The sequence below is a fragment of the Puntigrus tetrazona genome, chromosome 21, assembly GCF_018831695.1.
Source record: "Puntigrus tetrazona isolate hp1 chromosome 21, ASM1883169v1, whole genome shotgun sequence".
Taxonomy (NCBI): domain Eukaryota; kingdom Metazoa; phylum Chordata; class Actinopteri; order Cypriniformes; family Cyprinidae; genus Puntigrus; species Puntigrus tetrazona.
The window spans coordinates 6,484,325-6,510,315 of NC_056719.1; the positions used below are offsets into that span (position 1 = coordinate 6,484,325).

A 25,991-nucleotide genomic window follows, 5' to 3' on the forward strand; every position below is an offset into this window, starting at 1 on the left:
CATTACATGCAGTGACACTGCTCTACAACACTCGAGTTTGATATCTCTCTTTTGGCTGGGTTTATTGGGTTTCTCATGATGAAATGTTGGATTTGTGTACGCTCAATCAGCTCAGGCGTACAGAGGATGACAGGAAGCTGAGATGGGATTGGTGTTGCTCATGCAGCGTTTGAATAAAACATCTTTTTTTTTCTCTCAAATCTTGTTTGTTTCTTTCACATCTGTCTGGGGGGGCTAGTATTACGGATATTTCTAAATTAGATATCTGCTGTCGTTATGCTTAGCCATGCAAAATTCAAGAAGGACAGGAGAACGTAATGATTGGAACAAGACTCATATTTTTTGGGGGTTGGATATAATGGATGAATATGTCCATTACTGAACAAGTCTATTCTTTTATCTGAACAATATTATAAGCAGCATTGATTTTTTTAATTAGAAAAAACTGATATCCCCATTTAAAAAATGTTTACATTTTTTTTCATCCTGCATTAGTTAGCATTAGCTACAAATTACTGCGTTTGGGTGGTTTTGATTAAATAACAACAAAAAATTATACAGCTAACTAAAACAACTTAGTTATCTGTTTTTGCAAATAAACTCTTCTTTTTGATGATCAAATAAAACTAAATGAAAACTAGAACATCACAAACCACAATTAAAATGAAATAGGGATGCTATTTTTTCTTTAATTTTCAGTAAGTGAATTAAACTGAAAAAAAACTATACTAAAAACTATTTTATTTTTATAAAATATAAAGATTACATAAAAAAACTTAAAAACTAAAAAACAGTTATTTGAAATTAAAATGGCAACTAGTTAAATTATTAAAATTACTTAATTAAATACTAAATAAAAATAAATCAGAGTAAATCAATGTAGAAATATATTAGAAAGATTAAATTAAGGTAGAAATGATTAAAAAAATTAAAAATAAAATTACTAAATATTCAAATGAAATTCAAATGAAAACTGAAATATAAAAATAACTATAACTATAAAATATGAATATAGTAATAATAATAATAACTAGAAAGTACATTTCCTGAAGAAAATGTGAGTGGTGCTTGCCGTGGCAAAACTCTCTCGCTCGAATGCTAGGTTTAAAGCAAACCTGGGTCTGCACTCTGCAGAGCACCAGCATGGAAAAAAATACGGTTGAGATGGAGCCATCTAAACAATAGTCAGACCAAGGAGTAATATCACGAGATCTCATAAAAGCCAGCTATTTACACACCCTGCATTGTTAGTTTTGCATGAAAAGAAAAAAAGAATGTTGTATATACGCTTTTAAAAATGTAATTTAGTTTTTAATATGGCACCAGAAAGAATTTAAGGGGTTTACAAAATTTTTGCCATTTGTCAGTGTGAATCAAAAGAGCCCAGTTTTTAGATGAACTGCTTATATTTTCAGCTTTTAGCATAAATAAATATATTTAGATTTTAAAATAAATTTAAGGTATCTCCTAAGATACCTATTACAACCAAGATTTGTTTTGTGCAGTTTATGTAATGACCTCCCAGACGTAACATTTTTGTTTTAATACTGAGATATATATATCGCTTTGTGAAATGGTTTGAGAGGATAGCGGAGGTCACCTTTCTGCAAAAAAAAAAAAAAAAAAAAAGTGATTTTTCTCTGGAATCTCTACCATGTGTTCTGGAGAAGGCCAATATGAACAAAGCCAGAAAGTTACACTGAAGTTAAGTGTTTGTTCAATTTTAAGGTTAAGTTAAAAGTTTTCTTATTGGATTTGCAGACACTGTGATCTTAAATTAGATCAATAGTAAATACCCATATCTAATTTGAAAAATTATTAGAATTTTTTTTTTTACACAAAATGTAGTCTTCATTTATACAAGTGTAAAAACCTTCTTACTGTACGATACAATAAAGACAAACAGACTGGATTTGCCAATTCACCTAAAATGTTTATTAAAAATGTACAAAAAGCACCTGTTGTCAAATCTCGCCCCACCAAACCTGACAATCCTCACATTACATTACATTCATTTTACCTTCTTAATATTTAGAATAATAAACAAATTATGCAATATGGCCTAAATAAGATTAATTTGGTCATCCAATTATAAGATGAAGGAAGTTGATCAAGTCTTGGACTCGTCAGACAGGCTGGATATCCTGTGGTAGAAGAAGCAAAACAGATGTAATACCATTAGTCAAATGATTCTTTTTTTGACTCCACAATAAATTATGAAGAGAAATGATAAGAAAAACACAGGTCTTATTATTTCAAGATTTTTTTTGTTCTGAAACAATCTTACACTAATAAAAATGGAGAGCTTGCAAGTAGTATTTATAAACGTATTGCTTCATATTAATGGGATCAATGCAAAGAAAAAATTTATTTGATCAAAACATTTGTCTTTCTAACTTCATAAACAATTTTAATCTTATGCTTACTCCAGATCCTGGTGTGCAGGTTCTCATCGTGTTTTTACACGCTTTATCTTCTCAGGCTTTCGGTCTTCATCTTCACAATTGCTGAAAAACGTCAAAACCAAAAACAGATTAAGATTAGCATCTTCCTAAAAATGTGGTTGTTTCGTGCAATAGTACAGTGATTGTACAGTAAATGTTTAAACACTTAGCTTTTTTCGACAATGTTGCAGTCACATCCAGTCTTGGACAGGACTGCTAGTGTGTCTAAACCCTTCCTGAAACTTTACAGAAAAGCACATTAATGACAGAATAATAGTGAACAACATACAATACATTTAGTACAGATTTTCAAACAAATTCAAGGTAAAAGACCTATTATACCAGTGTCTTAATACCATCTCTGTCTACATGTTAGTGTTGTTACTCACTGCCTCCCTGGAGCTGCTGCACTAATTCTCACTGTCTGTTGTTGGTGCTGCTGCCTCTACTGTCCAGTGTCCTTCCTGAAGCTGCCAGTCTACTCCTATCTTCATTCTTCGTGTTGCTGTAGCTGCTGCTCTACTTTCCCTGCAACATAAAACCTCACTACGACCATATATCCCACCAGAACTCGATCATACGCGCCAACCCGGTGGCTAAGGCTGTTCTAGCCCCACTGGCACCGTTAAGGCATGCTCAGGGCCCCCGGTTCCGTATGACATAACACCAAAACACAACCATACGCGCCAACCCGGTGGCTAAGGCTGTTCTAGCCCCACTGGCAACGTTAATGCATGCTCAGTGCCCCCGGTTCCGTATGACAATCACTGCAATATACAAAACACAACAACAACAACAACAACAACAACAACAACAAAATCATCTACATAAAGCGCAATACACAGTACACAGGATTGTGGTAACTGTGGTAGCTCTGTAACACACCTGATTGGAGGCAAAGGTCCGGATTTGAAATATAGATGTGGTCAAGCAGTGTGTGCTTTCCTGTTGTCGCTGTTCCAATTAGTTGCGTGTATCCTCGAGCTTCAAAAAACTCCAAAATAGGTTGTTTTCTTCCAGCTTGTAGAAGGTCCTCATTGAAGTCTCCACAGATGATGGTGAGATCGTGTGCAAGGTCCATATAATCCAGCACACTCTTTAGGTTGTTCAAGAAATCTTGAACATTATATTGTGGTGGCCTATACACAGCTACAATTGCTGCTTTTATTGGAGAATCTAGTTTAGTTAGAACAAACTCCAGATCAGTCACATCTTGTATATATTGCCTGGACTGCGTTGGAATGTGCTCCTTGCAATATATTGCGACTCCACCTCCCTTTTTCCTTCCGATTTGTTGATGTGTCGAGTAAGAGACGCGTGCGGTTCCGTGTAAACAAGTTGTATCCTTCCAATTGGAGATCTGAAACACATGATCCGGTCAGGTGCGTTTCCGTAAAACAAAGAAGATCCGCCAGTCGCAGCTCATGGTGGCATCGGATATCCTCAATGTGAGATGCCAGTCCTTCCGTGTTGTGATGTATGATGGTAAGTGTCACGTTCCCTTACATGCTGTAGAAGTGGCATGATGTCTTCGACTCTTGCTCTTCTCATGCTTTGCAAAAGAGGCCGTGATTTCTGGATCCGCATATATCTTCTTCTCGTCGAAATCCGTAACGTGTAATCCATGCAGAGAGGTTGTTCTGCTAAGGGCAGCGTAGGCCATTCCGGCTCAAAAATCTTCTTCAAAGACACAACTGCAGACTGCATTGTCATGCCTTGAACTTTGTGGGCTGTGCAGGCATAAGCTAGCTTGATGGGAAACTGTCGACGAACCATTCCTTTCCTCAGATTCTCTTCAGATCTCTCAATGTAAACTAGGACGTCTTCTTCACACCTCGCACCTTTTTGCGATGTTTCTGACCGGCACTTGGATTGTCGAGTTGAAGTCCTAACATTTTTACTGTGGCGATTCCATCTTTCGTTTGGTGGCGATATTTGCAATTGTGCCAAAACATCCATTGACGATTCCATCCTCTACATCCAGATTCCTGGTTACCATCACACGAACTCCACGGCGACTTGAATTGTGTCGAGCAAGTCTTCTTTTTCCAGTGACAGGTCTGTTTATTCGCTTCATCCTTCCTGTTTTGGGGTCTTTCCTGTAGTCTTCGGCATCAGATGTTATGATGTCAGTGAAAAGGGCTTATACGGTCTCCGTATTGTACTTGTGAACTTCTTTGTTGGTGGCAAATATGTGCAGAGAATCACGCGGGCAGTCTCCTGGCTTCTTCACAGCCTGCAGTAATAAAGCTCTATCATCTTCTCTCAGAGCTTCAGACTTCTGCTTCACTCGTAGTCTGTTCAACAGCTGAGCAAAAGCAAGGTCTTCTTTCTGGCGCATGATCTCTGTGAGGGTGACGATTTGAAAATTGTCCTTCCAGAAGTCCAGCACGTCCTCTTCATATACGCAGAGCGGTTTGGCTTTACTTAGTGGAGGGAGTTGATAGAAATCCCCTACTACAAGGCAAGAGATACCTCCAAAAGGTTTCTTGTTGCCTTTGATCTGCTGAAATCTCCAGTTTACGTAAGTAAACAGGTCCTTGGAAATCATGGAGACTTCATCAATGATAAGAATCTCCACATTGCGTAGTCCTGCTCTGACTTCATCTAGGGCGTTCCCAAGTCCTTGATAAGGCGGCTTCAGACTCCTTGGCAGTTTTAAAAGGGAATGCAGCGTTTTACCAGATATGTTGAATGCTGCCGTTCCAGTAAATGCAGACAACAGCACCACAGGCACCGAGAGATCCCCTTCTTCCTGGAGTCGAGGTAGTTGTCGCAGAATCTTGGTTGCTTCCGAGTATATGCACTTGATGACGTGTGATTTCCCACAGCCAGCACCGCCTGACAAAAAGTAAAAAAACTGCCCTGGATTGTGACCCCACACAAGCTTCTGACACCACTGTCGAACGGTGTAAAAAATGGCTGCCTGCGTCTCATTTAAACTCCTAAACATCTTCCTCACAAATTCGGCAGTCATTTGAGGTGCCTCTATCTGTGGTAATGCGACTCCGTCTCCATCTTCACGAAGAATCTGGTACTCCGGGACATCTTCTTGTTCATCCTCTTCTTGTAGGTCGGGCGGCGTCTTGTTCTGCAACGCACTCAAGCGTTCGGCATCAACTTCAGGTGCAAAAGCACCCCAAGCATTCTCAGCTGGTCCTTCCGCTGCAGCTGTTCACATGCTTCGTCGAATTTTTGCTGTGCTTTTCAAACTTTGTTTCTTGTGCTTTAACTATGCCACAGACAGGCATCAGGAGACCAGGATGTGCCGGGAGTTCCACATATGCACTTTTCGTAAAACTCCTGATACGTTGGATAGCGCTGAGGTTTCAGTTGCGTGTTGACGTGATGTGGCACGTAAAGTTTTACCAAAGTTCCGTAAAACTTTTCTGGTTGCTTCTCCTTGAAAAGCGAGCATACCTTATAACTGCAGCCTTACCAACAGTCCTCTTCTGAATGAATCCCATATTGTTGAGAGTGGGTGGACATTCTTTCCTTTAGTTTGCTGACCATACACAACACGGTATTTTGACACGAAGTCTGCAAGGCACATCATTTCAAACTCCAGTGTTTGAGGCCTTGCTCTGTATTTATCTATCATGCCCGACATCCAGACATCCTCTGAATCAGGATCTTTGTTGTGTAGGACACTGAGAGGCAAACTCATCTTCAGGGCATCGTCATCCGTCCGGTATAAACACAACGCTCCGTGAACACTTTTTCAGTGGTAAGCTGCATGTTCGTGCCACAGACTCCTGAGCGCTCACTTGCCTGTGTTTGGAGTAGGCCTGCATGATTTGCTTCATTTCATCCTCTTCGTCTACATTGGTTTGCCGAACACTCTTGATGATGGTCTTCAAGAAATCACTCATTTCGTGTTCTGGCTTGGAAATGTAGGAAAGCATATACATGATGCAGCAGAAAGAGTCAAGAACAAACTGAATGTCCATGTTGGCATTCCATGCCCTCAGCAAATCTGGGTTGTATCCATTCACCCAAGCCTCCTTTGGATCACGCTTCAGCAAAATCACGCTTGAAGTGGATAGTGCCTCAGCGTTTTCATAGTAGTCTTTCTCGGAAAGATTACATTTCATCAGCAAATCTGAGAAGCTGTCAAAGGAGGCCTGAGGATCATTTAACAGATCCCACACTGGCTTGAGTTTTGTCCTGGCTTCTCTGATTGCTTTGCGTACCGCATCTCGTCTTGCCTTCTTTTGGTCTTCCTCGTTTTGTTCTTCTTGTGGGTCTTCATTTTCATCTTGGATGGGTCGTGGACGGGTGATTGTGGTGCCTGACATGGGTAGTTTAGGAAACCCGTATCTGCACAACATCTTTCCTTTTTTGCATGATTTGGAGTGATTCCTGCTGTGAAGTTGAACCCGGTGACAATTTTATGAAGCTCGGGATCGGTGGTAGAGTCCGGCAACTGGCAGGTTATGTAGCGATCAATGAAGTCACACACTTTTTGGTCAGAATCATTTTCAAATTCGGTGCCCCTTTACCCAGGCCAGCAGATGAATGTGTGGGCTTCCTCTGGCTTGAAACTCGACTCGATAAAAATAATCCTCGACTTCCCCGATGGGTTGAGCACGTGACAAAAGCAGATGGGTCATTAACGCATCCACTCGTTTCTCAAACATCCGCATGACGGTGACGGGTTACTTCAAGGATTTCACATTTTGTCGCCCAGTCAAGCTCTGAAAAGTCAACCTCTTCACCTTGCTGAGCCTTGATTGCCGTTATAACTTCTGGCCATCGCATTTCGGCTGCACTGAATGTGCAAAAAAGTAGGTGTCCCCAACTGTCTGATCATGGCCTGTAGATCTCTCAACGTTTTCTCCCAATAAGATGGAGAGCCTCTCAAGGGTTGCATGAATCTTGTGGCGTCACGGCTGTGGACCAGTCTTTCGACCTCAAGATCATCCTGAAGAAGCTTGTTGGAGATTCTCCGTCCGTCTTTTGTAACAGGTTTGCCTTTTCGCATCTGGATAGACATGCTGTTTCTAGCCATGTGCGTCTCAGTGACAAACTGTGCAAAGAAGAGATAACTCTGGTCTTTGGCAAAACGAGTATCCACGCAGAACAATCTAGCATTGAAATACATGCTTGGTGATAATGCAACTTTTCGTGCCTCATCGATTGTGTTCTGTCCAGTGGAAAACTGTACAGGGAAAGCCATGGCTTCCAGTTTTGGAACCTTGAAAAATCCAACTGGCTTTTTCCCTTGAGCAGGTGCGATGCTGAAGATTCCATCGCCGTCACGATATTAAGTCCTGCCCAATGTCAAGTGGCTGCATGCACGTGTCCAGAGTGAGCCCAGGCCTGAGTTCATCCTTTTCTTCTGTGCTAACACTCTGGTCACCTTGTTCAGAGACATCGACTTCCTGTTTCTCCTCTGTGTCATCCATCTGATCATCATGGAGAAATTCAAATGTGGCAGCGTCATTTATCACTATGTCCTTGTACTCTGAATGCGTCGCTTTCAGTTTTGCTAACGCCGCTAGCACATTGTGCATATTCACTGTGTGGAAGTGTTGGTATCCTCTGAACTTGATGTGCCTTTTCAGCTTCACCTGAAGTAGCTGGGACTCGCTATTAGGCCTTGGCAGACAGTTGACGGTGTTCTCCACCTCAGAGGGTACACACACAACAGCACCACGCACTGATCGTTGCTGTCCTTTGGGCAATGCAACTATTTTTGCAAATGGTAAAATTTTGGCGATAAGCTGTCGTTCGAGCACATTCAATTCAAGAAGTTCCAGAGGAATGGGAGGCAAATCAAGTTTGTTTGCCACTGCAATAGAGGGCATGGATCCTCGTTTCAGATGATTGTCACATGTGTGGCAGATCCATTCCTGTCTTCTCTCTGCTGGAACCGTACAGGAAGCTGAACAGGCACTGTCACAAGCATGAACATATTTTCCAGTTAAGCAAGAGGCTGTAACATGAACATTTTTGAAGTATCGTGTTCTGTTGCACATCTTGACTTGATTTGGAAAAAGAGCCCTGTGACAGACAGTACAGATGTTAGATGGACCAAGCAGAATTTGACACCGAAATGCAGATATGGCCTTTTCCATCAAGCTGTTGGACACAGGCTGGTTTGTTGCATCTGAATTGGGTGGATCCTGGCTGAAACGAATGTATGGCCTGTATTTTCGTTTGATCCTTAATGCACATCTCAACTTATGAAGTATGTGGAATCCAGCATCAGTGAGACACTTCTGTTTCTTCTGAAGAGTGCAAAGCAGAATGTGATTGGATCTAAACTCTGAATCGCTTGCATATCTTCTGGCCATGTAGTCCTTCTTTTTGCTCTGGAAAGTAGCATTACTGTGGTACCTCCTGGCCATGTAATGCCTTCTCTTCTTCTGGAAAAGGTCATCTGTCTTGTACCTCCTGGCCACATAGTCCTTCATCTTCTTCTGGAAAAATTCATCTGTCTTGTACCTCCTGACCATATAATCCTTCATCTTCTTCTGGAAAAATTCATCTGTCTTGTACCTCCTGACCATATAATCCTTCATCTTGTTCTGAAAAGGTTCATCTGTCTTGTACCTCCTGACCATGTAATCCTTCTTCTTCTTCTGGAAAGGTTCATCCGTCTTGTACCTCCTGACCATATAGTCCTTCATCTTCTTCTGGAAAAGTTCATCCGTCTTGTAGCTCCTGACCACATAATCCTTCATCTTCTTCTGGAAAAGTTCATCTGTCTTGTACCTCCTGACCATATAATCCTTCATCTTCTTCTGGAAAACAGCATCAGTGTGGTACCTCCTAACCAAGTACTGCTTCTTTTGTTTCTGACAAAAGATCTCGATTACACTTCTTGGCGACTTCTTTTTCTTCATTTGAATCAGACAACTGTTGGCATACCTCTTTTCTCATATTCTCTTCTTTTTGTTTTGGATTTCAAAACATAGAGTATCTTTAGGTCCTGCACGCTGTTCAGCCATTTTACGCATTTGTTTTCTTCTTCTCTGCTTGCTTGTTTTGATGACACCTTGATTTTTGTCTTGGCAATTTTGTCACCAACATTTCTTTGTGGTTCAGGCAGATATGAAGTTACTTGTGAGAGTGACTCACAAGCTGCGGATGGCATTGATAGTGCTGACTGTTGCTCCATTTCAAACGAAACAGGCATGAATTCGTAGGTACTCCGAGCACCACGATTCTGAAAAAGCTGAAGTAATCTGCTGGCCATGTCATTCAGGTCAGTGAAAGTCAACATGACTGCAGTTCCATCATCATATGGGAATCCTTCAGCAGTTCTGGAATGTGAATCAAAATATCCATATCTTCCAGATCCATCTCTGAACACAGCAATGCACTCTGGAGCAACAATAAGCAGTGCATGGCTGACATCTGTTGACAGACACTGAAGTCTTTCATTGAGAGGAATCCACCATCCTTCCATTTCTGGAGCTCCTGTCTCTCTCAGATATCCCATCAACACTTCTGACTTTTGGACGCTGTAGGTGTGGTTAGAAGTTGTGATGCTCACAGGCACTTCATCCATGCTTAGATGATTGTGTTGGAATCTTCCTTCAGCAATAAGCTGCATTTTAATGCCGACATACAAAGCATCACCCTCCTCTAGGACTCTGTCAAGATCAGGCTGTTTGAACATGGTTCCCTCACTGTGGTACGCAAGGAATGTCAAACATACACATGTGCACTGATGATTTCGTGAGAAAACATCATACCTTGCATCACTCTGGCAATGAGACGCCTGCACAGACAGAAACCTAGATGTGTTGTCACCATCTTCGCACTGCTGTCTGTCGGGAAACTGAGGAACACCTTTACTGACGCTCGTCAGTCCAGTCAGGTCTAGCTTGCTCCAACGACTCTTTTGAGCCTGGGATCTCCTACCTTTCCGAGGCATCCTTCAAAAGATAAAAAGACAAAATGTGAAAAAAACAAAACTGACCAAATCTATGAAACAAAATAATCCACAACATATCTGAAAACAAAAAAAGTGCTCAATTTTCAAAAGACACCTCAAATGATAGATCATTTTGTTAAATTGCAGCTTTTTGCAATTTTGTAATCATATTATCAACCCTTTTCATACCTAAATGGGATGAAATTATCCAAGTTTAATATCCTAATCATCAGTTCTGCTTGGTTTTACAGTTCAAAAGTAATGTAGTCAATACACATGTAGTGAAGACACTTACTTAACAAAATGCTGAAGTGACACAACCTGCAAGATAAAGTAGCAGATTATTAAAAGTAATTAACTTTAAAAAAAAAAAAAAACAGTATGTGAACAAATTTTTTTTTTTTTTTTTTTCAGTGGATAGGGTGTTAGGGGCGGGGTTGGGTGTTTGGGGAGTGGGGGTGGGTGTGGGGTGGAGAACAATACAGAAGAACTGCTGCTCTGAGAAAATCCCAAACCTAGAAAAGAACAGACAAATTAGGCAACTATATATGATAATAATGTTAAAAAGAAAAAAGGCATTGCACTATTTAGGCATTTTGCACACTAACCAGGCGTTCAACTGCAGAGAAGAATGTAGGTTGTTCTTTGAATAGATCTGCAAATCAAAAACAAAATTATAGATACATCTCTACTACATAATAGAGTGGAATGCAGTAGATTAAAAGAACTGGATGATCTATTACTTCCATTTTGAATTTTTACTTTTGTATATCCTATGATAGACTGTTTATCCAGAATGTACAATAACTTAATAGAAATGGTTCCCCCACAAAATTAATATAATTTCATCACTCTCTCATCACTCTCAAAAATTACCAGAAAGGAAAAAATGACTGGGGCCTACAACATTCCTCAGCATGCTATTCAAAGGTTCTATAGTGAACACAAGTGCTATAGTGCATCAATTTACTCATTAGTTTCTTATTAGTGGTGCTTGCCTTATAAGGCGAAGCACACTATTATTAATATTGCTTTTCCAACTCTTTATAGTATATCAAAAACCCAAAAATAAATTAAACTTACTGGATATTGTGCAGTGGAGAATTTGTAGTGCTCGTAATGCTGTAATTTGAAGAAAAATTAAATGTCAGACATATTGTTCTCATTTATCTTCACTAAATATGTCACAATTTCACATTTTTCTAATCTTGCAGAGTTTACTTTTAAATTGGTTTACAACCAAAACATGCAAACAAACCTCAAGAATTGCTCCAGAGATAAAGCTCAATGACCAAATCTAAACAAACAAAGAAAAGACATTTATAAATGAATGCTTCACAGCACATAACAGAGACACTTAATATAACAACAAAACTTAGGTCCATGACTTTAAGTATACCCCTAATGACCAAACTTAATTTTATTATTAATGTAAACATTGAAAATTCTGTCTATGTCCAAATATATGTTTATGGTCATTTCAAATATACTTAAAATCACAGATATTAATAGACATATGAAAAATATGTCAGGACACAGAAAACACATTAGACCAGAGCTATAACAAGGTAGTGTCAACCACATCTTCACAAAACAGAGGAAACTGTAGCAATAATTATCTACATTAAGGCAAATTTTTACATTGAATAAAAATGGTAAACAGAATTATCACTGGCCACCACTGCATTTGTGTAATGTTATCATTATAATTGTCGGAATTGTGCATATTATTATTATTTTTAATAATTGACAATGGTTGTGCTACTGCCTAATGCTGTGTGTAAGGACCCCACAGCATTATGCAGTAGCACAACCTTTTCAATTATTTTTTTAATAATTATTAACATAAACATGAAAGTATATCATCATTCTCATCGATCAATGCAGCCTTAGTCAACGATAAAACAAAATACAAATTTAGCTCTTTCAATACAAATTTAGCATTCGCTGCACATGAACACGCTTCGAACACGTTTATCAAGCTTGAACACTTATCAAGCTTCGAACACTTATCAAGCTTGAACACTTATCAAGCTTCGAACACTTATCAAGCTTCGAACACTTATCAAGCTTCGAACACTTATCAAGCTTCGAACACTTATCAAGCTTCGAACACTTATCAAGCTTCGAACACTTATCAAGCTTCGAACACTTATCAAGCTTCGAACACTTTTTCCTCCCCATCCGCATTCATTACCAAAGGACTTTATTCATTACTAAAAATAAATGAATAAATTGATAGCACAAATAGTTCACGATTCAAGCTCAATGTTGTTACTTCAATCTGCTGACTCAAAATCATTTAAACACTAGCATATTAACATTTTCTGTGGTCAAAACCAAACCGATTTCGCGCTCATTTAGGCTCAACGCGCCATGCGGTCGGACCTACGCCCAAGGCCAAAGTGATAAGCGTTACCTCAGACGGACGGTGATCTGACACGATTCGCAGTGAAAACCACTAGCATATATATATATATATATATATATATATATATATATATATATATATATATATATATATATATATATATAAAATTATCATTAGCCAAACACACAGCATTAATTAGGTCTCATGGATTTCTAATGTCTCGTGAGTCAGCGAAAGTATTTCGTGAGACGGTTTATATTATACATTACTGTCCTAAAAGCACATTCAAGCAGTAAAAGATTCCATCGATCTCCAGCGGCCTAACCTTAATACCAAATATCTTCTAAAAAAACCTTAGAAAACATAATCTTGCTCATCCAATATTGCGCTAATATTTCAAGCAGCTAATGCAAACACAAACTTTACACAACAATAGTATACACCGTTTCGCAACATATTTCATTTATTAAAATTCGTTATTAAAATACAGAAGTTAGAATAAATGAACCAGCTGTACTTACCTCAGGAAGATTCTGGAAGATTCTGCCGACAGCCTCATGATATGGCTGTATTACTCAGCCAATCAGCACCACGAACTTCAGCTGCGCAGCCAATAGTCATGCAGCGTTATCGTTATATCCATATATGGAAGAGAGAGCCCATGGAGACAACGACTTTTTTTTTTTTTCTTTTTTCTTTTTTTTTTTTTTTTTTTTTGTGCACCAAGGCTTAATTACAAACGCGTTTTGTTTAATTACTAAAATATATATTAGTTACTAAAAAGTTAAACAACGTTAATAAAATTATATCTGTCTTGTTTTTATATACATATAATACATTTAAAGAACAAAGTTACAAACAGAAAAAGTATATTTTTTAAGCTTTAAATGACAAGGAATTGGATATACTTTATGTAATATAATGACACATAAATTATAACTTATACACATTACTACAAATTACAATTTTGTAGACTTTGTTCTGTTTAACATACTAATAACATGACACAGGTAGGTGTATACAGTGCCTTGCAAAAGTATTCATACCCCTTCAAATTTAGTTATGTTGCTGCCTTATGTGAAACTGCTTTAAATTACTTTTCCCCTCATCAGTCCACATTCCATACACCATAACTGAGTCATTCTACAAAACGGGTGCCATTTGTGTCCACAACACTGGATGAGATGTCCCAAAGTGTGTTTTCAAAGCTTAACGTTATTAATTAAAGTGTTCTTATTAACATGGCATACGATAAAATCCTTTTCTTAAACAGTAATATAGTGTTCAAGTGTATCATTATTCTTTAGTACATAGCCAAATTCACATGTCCGTGGTGACCAATATGACATTTGCATTCAAAATATCACCAAATAAGGTTTGTTTGTTTTGTTTTTAAAGACCGTTTTTGGTATTTGTATTATGTTTTCCTGTTTATATTAGACATATTTATTTCATTTTATTTTTATATATTATATGATTCGTGTGTGTCCCTGAGTTTGACTTACCACCCTGTCACACTAAATTCTTTTAGCTGTAATTAATGTACTGTTTCTATAAATGACCTCAAATTTAGCAGAAGTGACTTAAAGCTTACTTTGTTACTATGGCTGATTGGCAACTTGTTGCTAGTATGTTGTTAGTTACTTGCTAGGGTGTTCTGGGTGGTGACTAGGTAGTTGCTAGGTGGTTGTGCTTGTGTTCTGGTGTTCTGGATTGTGTACGCAGTTGAAATGTAAATGTTGTTGCTGACGTACTCTCTGTGATTTCTAGGCAATTGCTAGGGTTTTCTGAGTGGTTGCTAGACTAAAGATACATTTGTTCTGGTACCCAAGATGGTTGCAAAGACCATTGCTATGGTATCCAGGGTGGTTGGTAGGGTGTTGCTAGGTTTATTGAGGTTCATGCTAGGGTGTTGCTATGTGATGGCTATGATAACCAGATTGGTTGCTAGGGCCATTGCAATGGTACACAGGGTAGTTGCTATGCGGTTGCTATGGTAATATTGGTGGTTGCTAGGGTGTTGTTATGCAGTTGCTAGACTACTCTGAGTAGTTGCTAGGGCTTTGCTATGAAGTTTCTAGGGTACTCAGTGTGTTTGCTAGGCCGTTTTCTGTGTGGTTGGTACGGTATTTGGGGTGTTTACTAGGGCATTAACTATGCAGTTTACACTGGCTTGGCAGCTGCCAGTGATATTATAAAGGCTGTTTGTCTGTATAAATAATATAAACAAACATTCGGATTCAAAGATATAACTGTTTGTTTTTGGATTGTTAGGGAGGTTGATAATGGTTGCTAGGGCATGGCTAGGAAGTGTCAATGGTGAATGATGATTAGATGTTTCCGCACAAAGTCTTTATGACGTTCTGATTAAAAGATAAGCTATTTAACACTAGCATGTCTCTAGCATGATTGTGATGTTACTAGCATGCTGTTAGCATAGCTAACATGTCATTGGCAAATGACTAGCATGTTGCTAGCATGTCGCTAGCATGACTAGCATGTCCCTCACATGTTTTTAGCATGATTAGCAAAGTGACTAGCATGTCGCTAGCATGTTTTAGCATGATTAGCAAAGTGACTAGCATGTCGCTAGCATGACTAGCATGTCGCTAGCATGTTTTAGCATGATTAGCAAAGTGACTAGCATGTGTCTAGCATGACTAGCATGTCGCTAGCATGTTTCTAGCATGATTAGCAAGTGACTAGCATGTCGCTAGCATGACTAGCATGTCGCTAGCATGTTTTTAGCATGATTAGCAAGTGACTAGCATGTCGCTAGCATGACTAGCATGTCGCTAGCATGTTTTTAGCATGATTAGCAAAGTGACTAGCATGTCGCTAGCATGTTTTTAGCATGATTAGCAAGTGACTAGCATGTCGCTAGCATGACTAGCATGTCGCTAACATGTTTTTAGCATGATTTAGCAAGTGACTAGCATGTCGCTAGCATGACTAGCATGTCGCTAGCATGTTTTTAGCATGATTAGCAAAGTGACTAGAATGTCGTTAGCATGACTAGCATGTCGCTAACATGTTTTTAGCATGATTAGCAAGTGACTAGCATGTCGCTAGCATGACTAGCATGTCGCTAGCATGTTTTTAGCATGATTAGCTAAGTGACTAGCATGTCGTTAGCATGACTAGCATGTCGCTAGCATGTTTCTAGCATGATTAGCAAGTGACTGGCATTGCGCTAAAGCATGTCGCTAGCATCTCGCCTAGCATGTTTTTATCATGATTAGCAAGTGACTAGCATGTCGCTAGCATGACTAGCATGTCGCTAACATGTTTTTAGAATGATTAGCAAGTGACTAGCATGTCGCTAGCATGACTAGCATGTCGCTAACATGTTTTTAGCATGATTAGCAAAGTGACTAGCATGTCGGTAGCATGACTAGCATGTCGCTACGATGTTCTGATGCAAAGATATAGGTCTTGCTAAAAGGTTGCTAGGGTGTTTGATAATGGTTGCTAAGGCGTGGATAGGGATGTCTATGGTGACTCAGGATTGGCTGTTTGCTGCCCCGAGTCAAACGAGCCCACCCCCATGTCTCTGTGGACGTTCTTTTTGAAGATATGTAAGTTTTGGTTAAGATTTTGGTTGCTAAGGTCATCGATAAAGGTTGCTAGGGCGTGGCTATGAACAGCTGAAGTAGTTCATGATTGGCCGTTTGCTGCCCCCGAGTCAAACGAGCCCACCCCATGTCTCTATGACGCTCTGATCCAAAGATACCCATCTGAACCATTATAATGGCAGTCTATGGGATCTGTTGCTAGGGTGCTCTAATTGGTTGCTAGGGCGTGGCTTGACACCTTCATAGTGATTCAGAGACTTTGATTGGTTAGCTGAGTAAAACGAGCCCACCCCCACGTCTCTATGACATTTTAATGCAAAGTTATTTAGATTTGCGAAATTCCTATGTAAATTACCATAGTAGGAAAAACACATGTGCAGTTTTCCCTCACCATACTATGTCAATGGGGCAACTTTGGGGTCTTTTGCCCCCAGGGTAAAACTTTTTACCCCACTGTGGGGTATGTTCTCGCTCAGTTTCATAAAGTCTTCAAATCTGGTGATTTACAAGTTTGTGCGATATTCTCGCTCTGCGCGCCACGATCCGTCAAAGTCGGTCGCAATGTTACGTCTATGGATTTTTCGCCCGATTTTTCGCCCGTGTACGCAAAAATCGTGCGCCCGATCGCTTATAAAAGTCATAGCACATCTTTCCTCAATATCGCTCATGACGATTTGGCGCCCATTTCATGGGTGTGTGGCAAAACTGCCGGGGACTAGTTACGCAACGAAAATCGCACGGAATCTATAATAATAAGAATAATAATAAGTAAGAATAAGTATGAGGAATAGTAATAGTGTGCTTTGCCTTGAAAGGCAAGCACCACTAATAATAATAATAAAGCATATTATAAATAACTATTCCGTAAGAGTAAAAACACTGCTGTACCTTGCTTGGGATACATCATAGTAGATTTATAAACACACAAATTAAAATAAAAACTTGTTTCAGTCATGAAACCATGAACCGTCTGAATAAATGATTCAATGACTGCAGAAAGGGTTACTGAATGAACCAGTGAACAACTCTGACCAAATCTTTTCGGTGAATGGCTTCAAAAGTCACTGGGATGAATCAAAATCCCCACCACTACAGAACACTCTTAATCCAGATTTATTTGATATCCATTTCTGATGAATTTTTACCCCATGGCACTGATTTGCGTCTGGCGGGTTGGTACAGTTGAATCATTTTAGCGATTAGTCCCTCAACTTAATCACAGCTCATCATGACTCAAGCTCAGAGGCCTGCGTCGCATGTATTGAGCTGGCTTATGCCAACGCTGTGGTTTTAGTACAATGACCTGTTGCTGGAGTTCAGCCCTTTACTACATTACCCACGGACTACTGCATCGCCCGTTTAGAAAAGACTCCCAGTATTGCCATGGCAATGGGCCAGAGGATAACAGATGGTAGGAGCGTGTGCTCAGTGGCAGTTAAAGCGGGAGCGCTGATAGTAAGGGGGGAAAGTGGGTCAGGATCAGCCACAGCAGGACCAGACAACGCTTAACACCAGACAGGCAACACACACACACACACACACACACACATATACAATGTTCTTCAATAATTCCTTCTAATTAAGAGGCGCAAATGGAAGAATGCATTCATATTTCACAGGGATTTAAAATATGCAAGTTCTCTTTTCATTATTCAAAAAGTCAAGAACTTTCTACATGACATTTCGCATCTATATTACATATAGTTATGTTCTTAGCAATTATTATCCTACTAAAGCGAGCTCTGAAACACGTTACGTTAACTGACACGTAGAAAAAAAAATTCTCAGGTGCCGTTAATTATTTCAGAAATCAACTGAGATCGTTTTAAGGAAGTTTACCAGCTGCTACGCATCCTGCTGTTTCCTTAGCTGTGCTTCTTTCTATATCAAGATGACATGAAGTCAAGATGACATGAAACCAGTTTGTGTGGTTGTTACTGACAACAGTTCAGAAATCATGCTCAAGTTTCACCCCCGGTGGCGTTCTATTCTGGGATCTCCTCAAGGAAAAAAATAGACAGCATTATCCAAAACAATATAGATGGAGCAATCCAAAATAAATGATGCATAATTTGCGGGATTCATGCACAAGTCTGGCAAATGTCCATCCAAAAATGTCACGCAAATGCACAAATATGTTTGCACTATGGTAACATCTTTGCAACATAGCACATTTCTCAAAGGCTTGTTCAAACAAAGCCAAGGCACAAAACCAAAAACACGCGCACATCACATTTTACTCCAATTTAAAAAGAAATAAAAAAACAGCACATTTTTGTCTATAAAGCAAAATATCAATTAATATTTTTAACCTACTGTTGTGGCATTAACTGCAGGATTCTTTATAATTAATTGAATAATTGAATGCTTACTGTAACTACACTTAAGTCCAAAATTTGGATGCACGATAAACTCTCGAGACGATTGAAACGCTTTTGCAACCTCAGTGTGAACATTTGAGCAACATGTTGTAAAGCAGTCTGTTTTCCAAATGTAAGAGTGTGTTGATTCATGTACTTAGAGAAATAAGAGGGAAATGGTTAATACCTCGTTCCCCAGTGCTGATATATACATTAATACGTGTAGTACAGACATCACAAAGAAAATACTGCTGCTATAGGCCTACGGATAAGTAAGCAGTCAGCATGCTGCACATGTGACTGCTTGAGCTGTTGATTTACTCCCCGACACAAGCGGATTGAATTCACTTTCACGAAAAAACCAATCACAATGCACCAGATGTTTCTTAACCGTAGCATAGTGTCTAGGAAATCTCAGACGGCCCATGTGTTTGTAAAAAAGGCAGAGTCTGGCCCTGCAGACTTACACTGTTACATCACAAGCAATGATTCTGCTGTTACATACATCGGTAAATCCAGTTCAGAGCATGTTCAGTGCCAGGACGGAAGAAATTATGGTGGACCCTCGCATTGCATTTATTATGGTAACGTTTCGATTCTAAAAGTCGAAGGCTGTAAATATATAAAGAGATATGCAGTGTGAAATACTTATGAAGTTTTAAGAGCCACCTTTCAGCATGGCTCTTCGTTGTGTTGTCTCTATGTGACAGACTTGGTTATTATTGATATGTGAACACTTTCATCAATTCATGCATGTCCTGCAGGCAGCATGGCGAGTTTCAATAATACTGTGACAATGAGCAGAAATAAAACAATGAACAATTCTACATATCAGTTATAAGACTTGTGAACGGTGACCGATATGTTTGTTTTTCAACAAAAGCAACATATTTCAGCATAAATGATTCTTTAATATTGGTTCCATGATAAATTGCGCGATGGACCTCTAAAAAATGATTATTAATGGTTACGTTACATAATAATAAAAAAAGCTTTTCCTAAATTATTATTGTTGCTGTTTTTGTTATAACTATTGATAATTCATTGAATATTATAAGTACTACTACTGCTATTAATAATAATAATAATAATTTGAATGCAGTTTTAATGATTTGGCTCTTATTGTTTTTATAACTGTTTTAAATATTACGTAATAATACGCTTGAAAAACAACATAGTGATTGACAACGTAAAAAGAGACAGAGAGGCATTAAAGAACACTAGAAGGAAGAGTCCGTCTTACCTTGTATCAAAACGATGGACATCAGTGGAAAAAGCGATTTGAAAAACATCATAGTTTTGTTTAAGGTGTACCGATTTCAATATAAGCAGTGCGGTATGAGTTTAACAGAAAGCGCGATCCCCAAGAGAACACTTATCCAGGTCCCCCATTGATCGAAAGGTGTCAGGTAAACTGAAGATAATCAGATGTCCAGTTGTTAATTTGAACTTGTCAGGCAGTTCGGATGGGCATCAGGCGCTGGACCGAACCCTTCAATACTCCGACTGAGTGCAACAATTACGCGCATCGAGGCGCGCTTTGAACTGCTCGAGTGGGCAGCGGATCGAACATAAATCAGCTTAAAGCACTGAGATTAAAGAAGAATGGACGGACCGTATCAACATAAACCTCAGGTCTCTGTCCGGTCGCAGCCTAGACTAAAGACTGAACGCGTTTTCTTCGCTCGGTCGTTGTCCTACTCTCCCGGAGCGGTCCTCATCCGCGCGCTTTGGACAAAAGTGTCTACAAATCGATATCTGTTCCGCGGAAAGTCGTCGTATTTACTTTACCTATCTTAAACCCCGCTCCCTTTTAGACTGTGGGATGTTTGGGAAGCGTCAAACGACGCTCGCCGGTACCGGATTCAAAGTTGCGCCCAACTTGCAGCTCTCGTCTGATTCGCCCGGTGATTAAGGGCAAGACGATTAATGGATCACGGCCTCGGGCGGAGCGATAAAAGCAGAACTAACTATTTGTGAATAACTCGTCGTGCCTTTCGACAGGACGGCCGATCGCTGATCAGCTTTAATGTGATGATGCCCGAATTATCCGGGTGGCAAAGCGTGTTGGGATATACCTTTATTGTACTTGGAGCGCGTGTCTAAGGTGTAGTCCTACACCTCCCTCTTGTGCTCAAAAATGAACGTGCAGTTTGAGAGCTGCATTGCAGTGGCCAACGGTCAGACAGTAATAAAGAGAGGACTGTCTTTATGCGCTAATATAATGTGAAACGTAGAATAATTTACATGATCATAACACCAGCTTTAGCAGGTCTACTTTACCATCAGCGGGCGTTTTCACGCACTTTTGTCAAAACATTTGCGCAAACCCTGTGGAAGGCCAATTCATTTCATTTTAAAACGGATGATCTCAGTACAAATGTAATGCACAGTAAACATTTCATCCCAACCTAATTGGTTCATTAAAGTAAATTGTACTTTTAAAAAAATTAAGGATGAAAGATTGCCATAACTCTACATACGACAAGTGGTTCAGAGAATGAATGAATGAATGAAAACTCTATAAAATTTCAAAAACTTAGTATATTTTTTATTGAATTAGATTGTAAATTGCAACAAATTTGCCTTGATGAAAAAACTTTTACAGCAGTAAATCAGATTAGAATTTATTCCTCATACTTTGGGTAGTATGATTGTGAAATTCCCATTGTCATTTTTTGTTATTGTGTTAATTAAATACAATTAAATAGGCATTTTTCATCTTGTTAGGGACTCCAAATCAATAAACTAATGAGCAGCGTCTGTATGGCACAGATGAATTAATCTCTTCATTTGATGTGAAGGGCAGGTTGTCATGGCTTATTTTGAAATCCTTTCAAATGTAAAACATCCTCTTTACACTCCAGCGGCATTGTTATCAGCCGAGGCAAATTAACAATTCAAAATAAAGCGGTGGAATTAATTCTCAACTTCAGCAATGAGCTGTCAGTGCCTTTCAAAAAGCATACCTCGTCACTTAAGGAAACACTGAAGATGTCACTCTCTTTAATCTCTTTAATAAACAATCATTCTTTCCCATGGAAAATAAAGCAACAATAAACACTGGCGTGTGTGCATGTGTGTGTGTGTGTGTGTGTGATATTCACCTGTCTAGAAACAGCATTTGTTTGAGCTGCACCAGTCTTCTGATTGACTGAAATCTTAGCTGTATTGAATATACCTGCGTCCATCTTAGAAAATGACAATAAAGGCCTTTTACATGCTAATTTGTGCTCTAATTGAAATGCAAAGAGCAACAAACAAATAGTTCACTAGGGCACACCCACAGTGTTTACTGGAAATAAAATGCAAGAGAACCAAATGATTGGCAGCTGTAGGCCACAACAGATCTGATGTATTTACTTCAGTTAGTAATACAGTTATATCAAATAGCGAAGTCAAAAAGCACAAAGATATTTATTTTGAATAATATGATCGATATTTACATTTCATATATATTCTAAATCAACAACAATTTATGCATTTAACTGTCATGAACTAACCATGAACAAACACTTATTTGTCTTAATGAAATGATTTTGTTGTTTAATATTCATTTTAAAAAATAGTTGCTGTAATTATTTTTGGTTCAAAAAATATTAACTAATGTTAACATATGGATTTTTTTATGTTGAATATGTAAATAAAACCGACCATAAATTGCCCAACATAACTCTAACATAATAAATGCTGTATTTTAAAAACATGGAAACAACTACAAACATTACACTATTAAACTGGTCAAAAGTGAGAGTGAAGACATGTATACTATTACAAAGGTTTGCTCTTAACTTTTTAATCAAAGATTTTCCACCCCCTGCTATAATATATATAAAAAAAAAAAAAAAAATATATATATATATATATATATATATATATATATTAAGCAGCATCATATTGACAACTTTGATAATAATAAAACATTTTTCATGATCACCAAAATCAGCATAGTAAAATGATTTCTGAAGGATCGTATGACACTGGAGACTGTAATAATAAGCCTGAAAATTCAGCTTTGCTATTACAGTAATAAATTGCATTTTAATACATTAAAATACAAAACAGTAACTTAAATTGTAATAATTTTAATTGTTTTAAATTGTTTTTATGCAATATGCGAGCACTACAGACTAAAAATTGGACCAATAACTTTGAACGGTAGTAACACAGCAACATCTTGTAAATACATGCTTGTTATAGTTGGAATTCCCTGATATAGCTCGAGGCAAAATGAATAATTTCAGATTGTGGGAAACTCTGCACAACATTTGGTAAATAGCATTTTCTAGTTCTTTCAAAAGGGGGAGACAAACCATTTTTCTTCTTTCCTCTCTCGAATTCCCTCTGCTTCTTCTCCTTCCACTTTCCACAGAGCTGAAGCTTCACGAACCACTGGAAAGGGTGTCCTGCTAAATGAAAAACACCACAGACTGGGATTAAAACAGCACCACCATAAAGCCTCTGAAAGGTAAATGTACAGAAACCGTGAGGTCATGCCTGCTTAGGCAACAAAACATATGGCCTGTGATTGAGGATTACACAGAGCTGATCATCTTTTATGATATTGCATGCCAAATTGTGCTCTATTGCATTCTTTTCTAGACGTAAAAGAATGGCATTGGGCTCATCAAAGCAGCAAAAGGCCTCTGTGATACTCATAAGGATATATTATTTTGGGAATGCGAACAGACGTATAATGTTCATGTGATAATGTTCTCAGATGTGGTGGTCTGAGGCGTTGCATGAGTGCAGCACAGAAGGGAGGGGCTGCTGCAGTCTTCTGCAGTGCAGTGCTTCACGCCGTTAGCTGAGATGCTATGTGAGGCAGTTAGGTGGAGCCGCAGCGCTGTTGTTGTTGTCTGAAGAGCGCAGTTTCATGGATGGCCCGCATAGCCGACGACACTAAACATTTTAAAATGCAGGTTTGTTTAACTGTCTGTTTTTTTATTTTTAAAAAGCAGTTTTATGTTAGATCTCAGAGTCCTGTAGATGGCTGTTTTAAAGCTAATTATTAATCCATCAGCAATGCTTTTCATATGAAGGTTATTTAGACCTTCACATGCTCTAGGAAAACAAACAAGCAAGCCTATAATATATATATATATATATATATATATATATATATATATATATATATATATATATATATATATATATATATATATATATTTTTTTTTTTTATTCAAATGTGTTTATTCTGTTCTGTGATATTTAACAGTTTTTCGTGACTCTCTTCTCTTTTTTTACCTAGAGATTTGCAATGAACACATTTAACTCTTTGTTTGGGTGGATTCTTGTTTTGGGAGGTAAGAATATTATGGAAATGCTTTTGAATGAGTAGAATGCTTTTTACCATTGTAATCATTCAAATATAAAATTATATTCCCTAAAAAATATATATTGTTCTATTGTCACAGTTATGTTTTTCCCCCAATTTTCAGTTTGCTAATGTCAAGTTCTCGACAAAAGAAAGAAATTAATTTCTTTGATTAAAAAATCTATTAGTGCTGTCAAATGGTTAATCCTAATTAATCTACGCCTTCAAATAAATGCAGTGCTTTGCTGAATTCAACTCAATAAAGTATTGCGCAGATACGGCAAACATCTAACTTATCAGACTTAATTATTTCTCATTTCCAGTTCTGATGATCCCAGTGTTGTGTCAGGATGAAGAGAGTGTAATTACAGTATGCCAAGAAGAAGATAATGACCTCAGAGTGGACTGTCTTCTGGAGCCCAGACCCAACTACCACACAGACTATGAGTTCTCCATGTCCAAAGGCCAAAAGGAGGTCATCATAAACACCAACATCTCTGGCATCATGCCTGAACCCAAGTTCAGACACAACACGTTTGTGACGGAGCTTGAGCCATACGGATTCAGGCTGACCATCATGAGCTTCACCGTCACTGAGAATACAACATTCATCTGTAAAGTAACCAAGATCCAGAAGACTCTGTTTGTTGAACTGGGTAAAGCTGCTGTTTTGTGGGACTGTATAACTAAATGTATACTTTCTCTGCCTAAACTTGATCTTGTTTTGCCTTCCAGACACCATCGAGCCCTGCTCTGCCATCAGCGTGTTTCTGCTGGGTTATCCTTGGCTCAGTCTTCTGGTTCCATGCATCTTACAGCTATCTTACAGCTAAACAGTGAGCTATGCCGTTATATTAGTATAAATAAATCATGCCTTTACTGTGAAGTAAGTGCCGGTTGCTGCCTTTATGAAGGTATTTATTTCCTTTATGCTTTTTAACACGTCTACCCAAAGCACAACTGAAGACATGTCATGTGCGTAATAAGTTAAAGGATTTCTAAGATTCTTGACTGCTATTATAAAAGTTATGACAAGCATTTGTACTGCAACAGTGCTATCAATGCTTTCAATGAAATGCACCATTAACATCTTGCATTCAGTGTGTAGATAAATAAATAAATCCCATAATTTATTGCCTTAATTATGCTTTTCTCAACACTTCGAAAATAATTCTAAACAATTTGTTACCCTCACATTTCATTTGTTTAATTTTGCATAGTTGCACATTGTTTAATGTCTGTATGAAAGAACAAATATTTTATCGATATATAAGGTGTTTTAATTTGATCAGTACTTCTGTTTTAAAAACGCTATTATCATGTTATAAAATGTATCTTTAATAAAAATCTGTCACTGGTGTTCCAGTATAGCTCTTGCTTCATTTGTGAAATAAAACAAACCAATAAAATTAAAAAAAAAACTTACTTTTAAGTTATCATTTTTAAGTACCAATAATGTCAAGATGAAAATAAATACATACATCTGAATCCGCTCAAGACCACTTTTTGAGGAAAAAACTTTTATAGCATCAGATTATAGCTTCATCACATTAAACTTCTCTTTAAACTCAACAAATTGTAGTTGGTCACTTTGCATGTCGACAAGATGGATTTTCCACACTAAATAAATGGGTTATGTCACAAAAAAACTGTTTGGTATTCTGTTGGAAGCTAAGTCAAAGCTCCACCTACACTGTAAAAAGAAATGTTGTTTCTATAGTTGTATCTCTCTATATTCAACATACTAAAAAAGCAGATGAAGTGAATTAGGCATTAGTTAATGAGACATCTAAAACATTCTGGTTGGTCAGTCTGGTAGGTTCCTGGGAATCCCCGAGCACAGCACAACACCTGACTGAACCCATCAGTTCATTAGCAGAATCTGCAAGACTTGCATTGGGTGTGATCTATGAGACAGACATAAAAAATACGTGATGGGTGGGGGTCCGCAGGACAGGTTTGACAACCACTGTGGTAGGTGACTGAAGGGACTAGTTATGAAAGAGGTAAAGTTAGCACTGCATTTAAAAATATTA

At 38.4% G+C, this 25,991-nt stretch overlaps 2 protein-coding genes and 2 long non-coding RNA genes across 7 annotated transcripts in view; 1 reads left to right on the forward strand and 3 right to left on the reverse strand.

Moving 5' to 3' along the window:
* Positions 1-20,690, reverse strand: part of nectin1a (nectin cell adhesion molecule 1a) — a 36,938-nt gene extending 16,248 nt beyond the window's left edge. The window contains exon 1 of one of the 2 annotated variants that reach the window (XM_043222115.1): positions 19,882-20,690. In XM_043222115.1, coding sequence (XP_043078050.1) covers positions 19,882-19,933 — 52 coding nt within the window. In that variant the 5' untranslated portion in view covers positions 19,934-20,690. The remainder of the gene's footprint in view (positions 1-19,881) is intronic. The other variant, XM_043222114.1, reaches the window with a different exon arrangement.
* On the reverse strand, positions 1,925-10,684 carry LOC122326902. 2 transcript variants are annotated; one of them, XR_006247530.1, is made up of 4 exons: positions 10,628-10,684; positions 10,151-10,333; positions 2,427-2,686; positions 1,925-2,144 (listed from the first exon to the last, which is right to left on the reverse strand). It is a non-coding gene; the product is annotated as an uncharacterized LOC122326902 (long non-coding RNA). The 2 variants fall into 2 exon arrangements; XR_006247531.1 differs by lacking the exons at positions 10,151-10,333; positions 10,628-10,684 and adding an exon at positions 2,834-3,732.
* On the reverse strand, positions 10,753-11,978 carry LOC122326903. Its single transcript, XR_006247532.1, has 4 exons — positions 11,591-11,978; positions 11,416-11,454; positions 10,941-10,987; positions 10,753-10,847 (listed from the first exon to the last, which is right to left on the reverse strand). It is a non-coding gene; the product is annotated as an uncharacterized LOC122326903 (long non-coding RNA).
* A 2,251-nt stretch (positions 20,691-22,941) lies between the features above and the next one.
* On the forward strand, positions 22,942-25,315 carry LOC122326080 (thy-1 membrane glycoprotein-like). Of its 2 annotated transcripts, XM_043220767.1 has the most exons (5): positions 22,946-23,106; positions 23,359-23,560; positions 23,890-23,944; positions 24,279-24,611; positions 24,691-25,315. In XM_043220767.1, the coding sequence occupies exons 2-5, from the start codon at positions 23,519-23,521 to the stop codon at positions 24,786-24,788; spliced, it is 528 nt and encodes a 175-aa protein (XP_043076702.1). In that variant the 5' UTR covers positions 22,946-23,106; positions 23,359-23,518; the 3' UTR covers positions 24,789-25,315. The 2 variants fall into 2 exon arrangements, with proteins under 2 accessions (XP_043076703.1, XP_043076702.1); XM_043220768.1 differs by lacking the exon at positions 23,359-23,560 and having other exon boundaries at positions 22,942-23,106.
* The last annotated feature ends 676 nt before the right edge of the window (positions 25,316-25,991 follow it).

Coding starts and splice junctions, on each gene's coding strand:
- LOC122326080 (XM_043220767.1), top strand. CDS start 23,519: ATGGCCCGCATAGCCGACGACACTAAACATTTTAAAATGCAG. Junction 23,945..24,278: donor GTGGATTCTTGTTTTGGGAG/GTAAGAATATTA, acceptor TCTCATTTCCAG/TTCTGATGATCCCAGTGTTG. Junction 24,612..24,690: donor GACTCTGTTTGTTGAACTGG/GTAAAGCTGCTG, acceptor TTTGCCTTCCAG/ACACCATCGAGCCCTGCTCT.